General features: G+C 46.6%; 1 protein-coding gene across 1 annotated transcript; it reads left to right on the forward strand.

Annotated features, from left to right (window-relative positions):
- The first annotated feature begins 2,095 nt into the window (after positions 1-2,095).
- Positions 2,096-6,853, forward strand: LOC123453006 (multiple inositol polyphosphate phosphatase 1). Its single transcript, XM_045129763.1, has 11 exons — positions 2,096-2,289; positions 2,501-2,585; positions 2,914-3,213; positions 3,333-3,491; positions 4,067-4,207; positions 4,286-4,342; positions 4,968-5,106; positions 5,410-5,514; positions 5,627-5,844; positions 6,269-6,310; positions 6,418-6,853. The coding sequence occupies exons 1-11, from the start codon at positions 2,156-2,158 to the stop codon at positions 6,589-6,591; spliced, it is 1,554 nt and encodes a 517-aa protein (XP_044985698.1). The 5' UTR covers positions 2,096-2,155; the 3' UTR covers positions 6,592-6,853.
- Positions 6,854-10,539: the final 3,686 nt, after the last annotated feature.

A 10,539-nucleotide genomic window follows, 5' to 3' on the forward strand; every position in this document is an offset into this window, starting at 1 on the left:
CAGCCAATTCTTTGCAGAATGGCCTGAACGTGACCACTACCATCTTCCATGTCGGGGCCAATCCAGTAGCCAGAGATAACAATCTGCGCACCTAGAACGGCCTCCACAGAGTCTCTTAGAGATATATCGGTATAAAAACTTACAACATCTGCAGATCCCCTTGAAGTAGCTGCTTGTCTCGACGAACTTGAACATGCGCAGCAGCCAACAAGGCTCCTCAATCTGAGGGACTCTACAGTTGCAATCAGATATTTATTAGTGTAAAAATCTCAGGCCAAATGAAATCAGATATTTATTAGTATAAATTCTCTTTTGCTATTGAAATTCTTGCATGTTGTACTGGATGCAACCTCACCACTTAAAGGCATCTTCCAGTGAAGCTGGTTCGTGCAGGCGACTTGATTCGGCTGTCCCTGTGAGCAAAGATGTTATAGAAGTTCAGATTCAGGTGGTTGAGACAAGCAGCAACAGCAACCCATTGAGTTTAATTGGTTAACCACAATGTGAATTACTCAAGCACCAGGTTGAAAAAGATGCCGGGATCTACCATGTTCTTATACAGAGTTATGGAAAATGAACACATGTATCATTCAACTTCTTCCTTGACAAGAGAGTATTTTGGGAAACGGGGAGTAGAATGTATCAGCTAATGAGGAATGCCATACTCCGGCGTTCCCGAGGTAAAATTTGAGTGGTTCAAGTTCCAGCAGGACTACTATTACAACCTTCAGTTTTTTTTTGAAAATAACCTGAATAAACTTACTCAGAGTTATGGTTACAATCAGTGGACCAGACAACACGAACATCATCATGCACGTCGCCTATAATCTCCTGATTGCCTTTGTTGCGAGCCAAAGCTGCAAGACTATGACCAGACAACCTTCAGATTTCAACAACAGAAAGGCGTGAAAATCTTGGGACAGTCATGGATACAATCCAATAAGCAAAATTTTGACCAGCAGGCTCTGAAATATTGCAATTATGTTAGTTACCGAACTATTTTGCAATTTTTCAAGCATCAAATCAGTTCATGTCAACCATCTAGGGGCGGAGCCCACAACCTGTTCGACTAAATGTCTGCTCCATCAAACGGGGGTAGAAGAACTGAAGAAGGTGTAGTTGGCGAATTACCTTGGAGGTGGAGGGGCTCCGGTGAGGAGACGGTAGGGCCGCGACCACACCTGGAGGCAGCAGCGCACACGCCATGGTTGGACCCTTTGACTCCCATGCGTAGTTATTCTGGTGCTTCGGTGGACCAGTTCGCTTCGACATCTCTCCGCCTCTCCCTCCGCTTCGCGCCGCCGCCGGCGAGGATGAGGAGAGCCGGATCCCCGCCCGCGCCGCGCCCGCTCTTGGGCCGCCCGAGCACCACCATCACTCGACGCCGGCGAGGATGAGGAGAGGCGGATCCATCAGGGATGGGTCGGGGCTGGGATGGCCGGCGGCGAGGGATGGATCGGGGCTGGGATGGCCGGCGGCGAGGGGTTCGGGGGTAGGCGGCGTGGCGTGGGATTCAGCGGGGCTGGGTTCGCCGGCGGCGAGGGAGTCGGGGTGGGCGGGGCGTCGTGCGGGCTGGCGGGTGCGGGGGAAGACGTGCGCGGGGTGGTGGGGATTATCGTTTCGTTAAGGTAGGTTTTTTTTATGTACCGGTTGTTTTCTTTATTTAATCGCCTGGTTTACGAAGGGATGAAAAAAACGATGAAAGTGCTAGCGGAAGGAAGTGTGGATCCAGAGGTCGAACCATCGCTCTGGTCGAACCATCACAACGGCAGATCCCTATAATAATAAAGATTTAGTAAAGCGTGGCAAAGCTTTTACCTTTATTAAAGCCAGCCTACAAACCAACAAAGAACGAAATGATTCTAAAAAAGAAGAAGAAGAACGAAATGAAAAGAAACTAGGAGCCCATGATTACACGTGATGCGAAAGCACGCAGAACGTGGCACCGCGCCGAGACGCATCCTCCGGATTTTAAAAGCCAGCGCGCGCAATCCAGGCCGTCCAGCGCGACGCCGACCGTCCAGATGGCCATGGGGACGTGTCCCGTGCGCCCCGCCACGTACATAGCCGGCCGGCTCGGTCGCCGTCCGGAAAAACTCGAACCAGCCCCCTTCCCACCGAATCGGAAGGAGAGAGAAGCAAATCGCGACTCGCCATGGTTCCTCCGGGCACGCGTCTCCCCTTCCTCCTCCTCCTCGCCACGCTCCTCGCGGCCGCCCCCCTCTCGCCGCCGGCGGCGGCCGAGCCCGAGCCCTTCGACGTCCGCCGCCACCTCTCCACCGTCACCAGGTACCCCTCCCCCCTCGGCCTCTCTGTCGTCTCTGCAACCGCCGCCTAATCCCCGGCTAGTTCGCCGGTGGATTCGCGGTGGAGCGGGGTTCGAGTTACTTCTCGGATGCGAGCGAGGTGGTTGCGCAGGCCGTGGTGCTGGGGACGGAGATGGGGGCTCGCGGAGATGGTAGGGTTTAACTTTAATCACATTTGGTGGTGATATTTGCAGGTACGATGTGGCCAGGGAGTCCAACATCGTGGACGCCGCGCCGGCTATCTCCGATGAGTGCCGCGTGATCCACCTCAATCTCGTCGTGAGTTTCATTTCCCCTGCAATCCTGCATTCCACACATTTCTGGCCCAACATTTTGCTACCCAGTTCCAGCGTGTACTCGGTGTCCAGTACTATTTGGAAGGGATTGAATTTGAAACTAAGTACTTAGCAGTCGTGTCGGTGATATGGTATATGGTGTTAGCCTGTTTTCCTGATTAATTTAAGCATTGCGGTAGTCCAACAATTATTAGATGTTGATAACTTACCTGAAATGTAACAATCTGCCGTGGAGTCTGCTTGCTCTTTCCCTTCTGTGTAAATGTTTAGGTTAAAATTGGCTGAGTAAATTTGATAATTTCTTTCGCCAGGCAAGACATGGGACTCGTGCTCCTACCAAAAAGAGAATCAAGGAGTTGAATACGCTGTCTGTTCGGTTGGGGGCCCTAGTAGAAGAGGCAAAACAAGGATCTGACAGTGATTCTCTGAAGAGACTTCCGTCCTGGATGAAGGGGTGGGAGTCACGGTGGAAGGGTAGAGTCAAAGGTGGTGAGCTGGTTAGCGAAGGTGAGGAAGAGCTGTTCAGTTTTGCTAACCGAGTGAAGGAGAGGTTTCAAGACCTGTTTGATGAGGAATATCACCCAGACGTGTACTCAATAAGAGCAACCCAGGTAAGCTCAGTAACTTCTTGCCATACTTAACACGTTGATGATTTCTTGTTCGGTTACAATGTTGTTGAGTTTTACTGTCTCCCAGTATGGTTCACTATTGCTGTATGTCTGAGATGCAGGTTCCTCGAGCATCAGCTAGTGCAGTAGCATTTGGTTTGGGTCTACTTTCTGGGAAAGGAAAGCTTGGAGCAGGAAAAAACCGCGCCTTCTCTGTTCTGAGTGAGAGTCGTGCAAGTGATATTTGTCTGCGATTCTTCGATAGCTGTAAAACGTACAAGGTACTATTCATGTTTCGTGGTAGCAATAACATTGTTGAGAAATACAGAACACACTTTAAGGATACAAATTGCTTAGCGACTTAACATTGTTATTCCTTTTGGTTTGTTTTGCTCATATTTTGTAGCTGAAAGAGAGACTAAAATTGTCAGTTGTGATGCAAATGGTACTTTCGTGTTGGCATGTTGCTTTAACTAAGTACTCAATATCACATAGCACAAAGATGTTTGATCGATCTGCACATGTACTTTTACGGGCTTTCTGCTTTCCTGCATTCCTTGTTCTTCCACCTGTTGGGTAGGTAGTTTTATGTTGGGAAGCAGTTTTTGCTCCTTCAGGCTTCATTAAGTTAAATTGCGTTCCAGCTTTCGTTCTTGCATATAATTGTCCTAGGCACACTTCTGAATTTTGATATGTAAGTATCTTCTCCCATTGCTAGTAAAATGTCAGTGGTAGCTTGCAGTTCGTTATGCTATACGCTGTATCTTTTCTTCTTTTGTACAACTGTGGCCTTGCCATGGCTCTATTTGATGTGTTATTTTTTGCCAAAAATGTATAACCACAATAACATGTTCAGGACTACAGGAAAAGGAAGGAGCCTGATGTTGACAAACAAAAGGAGCCAATTCTAGAACATGTCACATCTGCTTTAGTCAACCGTTATCACCTCAATTTTACAACACAGGATGTTTCTTCCCTCTGGTTCCTCTGCAAACAGGTATATACTTGCCTGTGGGAGCTATAGTTTGGTGTGGCACACTCTGGACATTTTGTCAGTTGGCTGTTCTTTTTGCAGGAAGCATCTTTACTGAACATTACCAATCAAGCTTGTCAACTTTTCAATGAAGCTGAGGTAGGTTACTTTCACATTTCAGCTTTTCTTAAGCAATTTCATCACTACAACTCTACGTCAAACTAGTCTATGCACTGCCTGCATTCAGTCAGACGTCATACATCCCTATTACTCTTCTGTTGGAAGTATATGATCTGCATGCAATTTGATTCCGTTGGCATGGTTTTTTTTAGTTATTTCATTAGAACCATAACCTCATTCACATTGATCTGTTAAGAAAATGATACATCCCGGTTAATGAAGTTTGTTAAGTTTGTCATAGTTCGACGATCAAACTATTAAGGAAGGTCCACTTTCAGTTCAGTTATATACTTGTGGTTGCCTCACTGGTGAGATCCTGTTGGGAATCTACATCATACCATAATGAAGTGTTTTCACAGCTAGGATTGCAAGCTTCTGACATGCAACTCTAGTTTAATTGTTCTTGGGTTGAATTCAGTCAGCTACTAGCCTCATGCTAGTTGCCTTTTTTGTCAAATAATTGCTGCCTCTTAAATTTTATAATGAGAATATTATCATCGCCATACTTCATGTAAAGACTATTACCTAACTCTATGCAGCTGTAATTCTAAGAATTAACAATGGGCCTTGATTTGTCATATTAATGCCTAACTTATTTGTTTAGGTTCGTTTGCTAGAGTGGACAGATGATTTGGAGGGTTTTGTGCTTAAAGGTTATGGTGAGTCAATAAACTACAAAATGGGACTGCCATTGCTCAAGGATGTTGTCCAGTCAATGGAAGAAGCAATCATAGCTAAAGAAGGTAACACTATCTCCGACATTCTTAGCAAAAAATGCGTTGTGCTGGAAAAATGCCTGCTTCTCACCTTCTTACATTTGCTTTTGTGACACCACTATGACCTGGAATTCTCGCAGCACCAGATACACATTGTTTGATGAGTCTTGTGGTAGCTTACTAGGTGTATAGCTAGAACATGCAATACCCGCACAGTAAACAAAAAGAACATAGAGTATTCTGAATCACTGCATAATGTAGCAACCGATACGGAAGAATTCTAGATAATGTTCAGAATTCTATATTGAAATTTTATTCTTGTAATTGTAGAAAACTACCCTGATGGTACGTACGAGAAGGCAAGGCTCCGATTCGCACATGCAGAAACTCTTGTTCCTTTCACATGTCTGCTTGGTCTTTTTCTTGAAGGATCAGGTACGTTTCCTATTTTGCACCCCGTCCATGTATGATATTTCTCCGTGAACAACATAAAAAGAAACCAATTGCCCATTTGACATAGCTCAACTTTTTTTTTGTTTGCACCAAGATTTTGAGAAGATACAACGGGAGGAACCATTGGATCTACCTCCGATGCCACCACAGACAAGAAACTGGAAGGGCACTCTTGTAGCACCTTTTGCTAGCAACAATATGTTGGCTTTATACCAATGCCCTGGCAAAACTGATGGCAAAAAAACATCTCAGGACCAAAAGAGCTCTTATTTTGTGCAAGTTCTACACAATGAAGCCCCAGTTTCAATGCCGGTAAGATTATACTTTTGCAATTTGTGTGCTCTATCCTCTAACCTGTTTGTTTAAGTCGCGTTGCTCAACGGTGTTACAAGTTATGCTGCATGTAATGTCCTGTGGGTCCTCTAGGATCTCTCAAGTTTCAAACTTACTAACCATGCCATTGCGTGTGCTATAGTAAACTTAATGAACTGATCCAACAGATGCAGTGGGCCATTTTTTTTTATCTAGTACTATTATGAAATCGCAGAATACATACCAACGTGCCACATACGAAGCATGTGGAAAACTGATAAAATGGCTTGTTATGTTGAACAACATTTACGGCCGCCGTTGCCTAGAAGCATCTGGCTGGCTAGTGCTCTGTTTTCTTCTCTAATAAGTACGTTTGATACTGGGGCTTGACTATTTTCTTCCCCTTGGTGGGCTACCAATGCAGGGATGCGGCAACAAGGATTTATGCCCATTTGAGGAGTTCAAGGTAAATACAACGCTGACTGATGTTCTTCCGAATACCACGTTCATGATGCATTCCGCATCTCCTCTGGCAGTGATCTGATGATAACCTCTCTGCTTGTCCGCCTGTAGGAAAAGATAGTGAAGCCGCACCTGAAGCACGACTACAACATTCTATGCAAGAAGCCCGGGGCGGCAGTAGAGGAGGAGCCATCCTCTTTCAGCTCCAAGCTCAACTTCTTCCTTGATCTTATCTCGCGGAAGGGTTACCGTATCAAGGGGCAAGATGTGAAGACGGAGCTGTAGTGTACAGGGGCCTTGTGCCGCAACGACCTTGGATCAGGACTGACATGTGGACCTTGGGTGTTGTTTTTGTACCTAGGCTTGGTGACTGGCGAGCGAGTTCTGCGGGTATCAGGCTTGCTGATGTTCTTGGTTTTTACGAGAGTCTTTCTTGAGCGAAACTCCCTGTGTTCCCGTGTATCTTGTTCCAACTGTGTTAGTTAAATGCCTAAAATTTGATGTACTGTGTGTTAAATGGGCATGATAGCGGTTAGTCGACTGATTATTTTTTGGGTCAGCTGATTTTGTCTGGACCGTCGGATTTAAAGGGAATGGCCAGATGGCCTTCTTCTACCTCCCGCTATTCACTGTTCATCGTCTTCCCAAGCTGCCCCCCAAGCTGCCCACAATTGTCAGTGAACCGCTTGCCTCCACGGCAGGCAATGCTCCCCTCCAGCCTTGTCGCCCTGCCGTACCCTCACAGCTGCCCTGGAGCACCATCAAATTTCCATCAACTTTCGAACTTGTCTCTGCTGGCTTGCTGTTGGAGCCATAGCCAAGACATTGCTGACACTGTCGTTGCCGGCCTCGGTGCTCTGGTGCGCCTCCTTCCTTCCAAACAAAATCGACTAGTTTAAATTTTATTTTCGAGCAACTTACATCGACTAAATTGGTGTACGGTTGCTAAGGACTTCTTCAATACCTAGGATCCTAAGACATTGGAATAGAAGGAAAAAGGATACATGATTGCAATGTCATGTCCATTCAAAACTTTTAAGATTTTGGTTAGTTTGAACGCATTAGAAATAAAATAAAATATTCTTTTAAAGCAATTCTTACAAAAATTTACGTACGATTCAATCGTGTAACCACCCTCCACCCGATGCTTTTTTTAATTCAAATGAATTTTGTTGGATTTTTAGAGGATTTAAATATGAATCCCCCCTTCATAATTCATCTGTTTTTGCCAGGAAATTTTCGATCTATTCATCGTGTCATGGCAGTGAAAAGAATACAGAAATAACAAAAATTACTCCATGTTCATAGACCACATAGCAACGACTACAAGCACTCGAGCGAGACAAAGGCGAACCACCGTTATCGCCCCTCCCTCACTGTAGTCGGACTAAACTTATTGTAGTAGACAGTTAGTAAGTTGTCATGCTGATCACACGGAACCAGTACATCAGGACAACAACTGTCACCGAAGAGAAGTATTGATCGAAAGGATCCAACCAGCACCAACCAAATACCATGAGATTCGCCAGAGATACACCTCATACTCTGAAGACTCTAGACGCCTCACCGGAATGGACGCTAGACGGGGAAAACCTTTTTCCATGTTAACGAACCCTAAACGAACACAAGAAACTTAAAAACAGAGCAAGACCCCTCTCACCGGCAAGGGTCAGGGTCCACAGTACCTCCATGGCCCTAGGAAAAAAATCATTAGCTTAGACTCAATTAAAAAAGTCCTTTAAATCAAATGAAAATTTTCTCCATGTTTCTTTGAAAAGAGAAATATATTAATATTGCGAAGATACCAATAACACACAACCTCTCCACTAACAACATGTCTCAAAGGCATTCAGAATACACACAACCCAAAAAAAAAGGGAAAGACCAAAGGTCTCGATCAATTCCTCTTAGTAGCAGCACACAAACCACCACCAAAGACAACACCCAAAAAACATTAAAGGTCTTGAAAAGCGACGCCTTCAAGAAGAAAATAGTGCACAAGCGTCGTCGTCGCCCGATCCAAGATCTTAGATTTTCACCATGGAGAAAATTCGAGCTCTCAAAACAATTTCAACACTGCAATTGCGAGGCACAACAAATGAAGGCCATACCATAGGTTTTCATCTTGAAAGTCACGACTCGGCACCCGAGGAGCACCCCGAGAAATGAAATCCTCTAGTGCTGCCTCCCCCACTTATCAATGTTGCTTCTAAAAGTTATCAAACACCTGGCTGACCTCATCGTCTTCAAGGCTCCCTACGCCCTATTGATCCTTGGATCTCAGCCACCATGACTTTCTCCACCGTTGTCTACGTCATGGAAATCGAGATACCGACATGTCCCATGGCGTCAACAAACAAACAGAGCTTCGCATCGCGCCCTCATGGAGCCGTGTAGGTTGATATGGATGCGCACGACTGGATTCTATCCAATCGAGATATCCTTGGGCAAGATCTCCTGCAGTAGCTCTAAAACACGTCGACGGCTAGATCAAAAAGAACCGATCATGCAGATTGTTGCCATGAATGCGGTGGATCACTAGGACCGCCACCACACTGCTGCCTCCACCACATCGACGCCATCGCTGTCATGGCTGACGACATCGGCCCACGTTGCACACAGCTTGCGTCGCTAACTGAAGACGGACGCCAGATCGGGGGGGGGATCCTGATCCGCCACATCCCCTCACGTGCACGATCCGCCACCTCAAAGTCTGCCATGCGCCGTCGATCCCGAACAATGCCGTCAGGGGGATCCACCGACGCACCAGCACGACCCTTGCCATCGCAGTGCTCTGACGCAGTCGCGTCGCCCCGTGATGAAGGCCCTGTGTGAGAAGGAAAAACACGAAGTCAGCGGCGGGCTTTGCCCGACCGCGTCCTTTGGCGACTGCGAGGGAGGAGAGGAGGGAACTGTAGATGGCGGTTGTGGCGCCCTCCCTGTCGCCCACGAGAGCGACGTGGGAGGGTACATATGCGATCTGATCGACGCGACGTCGGTGGCGGTTTGCGGTTTTCTTCATGCAGGAAATGGGATGCATGTCATCTTAGTTTCTTATGGTTTTTCTATGGAAAATGCTCAGAATCATTCGGATGAAAAGTTTCTCGCGTAAGCCGTCCTCTCCGCGCCTCACATGTCGTTGTGGGACTGCACATCGCTCCCTTCTCCTCCACCTAATCTTCCCTCCGAAGCCTATACTCCACTCATTTTTGTTCTTATCCTCTTTCTCTCGTTCACACTGCATTGCAAGCAGCACTGCCGGAGCTGAGGAGAAAACCACCATTGATGTCGCTCATTCAAGCATCGCTGGAGCATCACGCGCGAGGTCGTTGAAGCTCCGCCATGGCTGCAACACATAATCCTCGTGTTGCATCGCATCTCCCCTCGTCGTCGCTGCGCGTTGCGTCACAGCAGAGGAGGGGACGACCATCGGCGTCACCTGATTCATCCTCGATGGAGCACTACCACTAGCGGAGACGGGGCCTTTAGCCCCGGCCCGTAAGGGTCTTAGTCCCGGTTCACCAACCGGGACTAAAGGGGCGGGACTAAAGGCCTAACCTTTCGTCTCGGCCCTCTTACAAGCCGGGACTAAAGGTGCTCCACGTGGGCGCCTCGTAGCGCCCCAGGGGCAGACCCTTTAGTCCCGGTTCGTTACACGGACCGGGACTAAATATTTCCAGATTTTGTTGTTTTCGGGTTTTTTTTGAATGAAATTATTTTGGGGTTTTAGGGTTTTAGGGTTTAGGTGTTCGGGTGATTAACATGATGCCTCGTTTGGTGTTCGGGAATTAGTTTTCATATAATTTAAATAGAAATAATTATGCATATATATATAAGATTAACTTATCTTACAAGCGAGCATATATATACAATTATATGGAGATCTGAATTATCGGGACTAGAGCCCGTCTATTCGATTACATGGACGAACATCAGTAATGGCCTTTAGCTACACTAAATCGTCCTTTGAGCTCTATAGCTTCCGTCCTCAGAAATCCCGCAAGCTCCTCTGCAACAGCAATCGCGCGTTGCTCTGGTAGGACCTTCGTCCTCATGGTCGTGTGCTATGAGAAGAGGAGATGAATACGAATATCAATCATGATAACAAAGAATGACGGGTAAAAATAGAGGTGTGAATGTTCATTGCTTACGTCGAATCTGTGATCCTTGAGCTCAGAGGTAAACGTGCGAATGGTCTCGCAAACATAGTATCCGCATAGATGCGTTCCTCGT

This window comes from Hordeum vulgare, chromosome 5H (genome assembly GCF_904849725.1).
Source record: "Hordeum vulgare subsp. vulgare chromosome 5H, MorexV3_pseudomolecules_assembly, whole genome shotgun sequence".
Lineage (NCBI taxonomy): Eukaryota > Viridiplantae > Streptophyta > Magnoliopsida > Poales > Poaceae > Hordeum > Hordeum vulgare.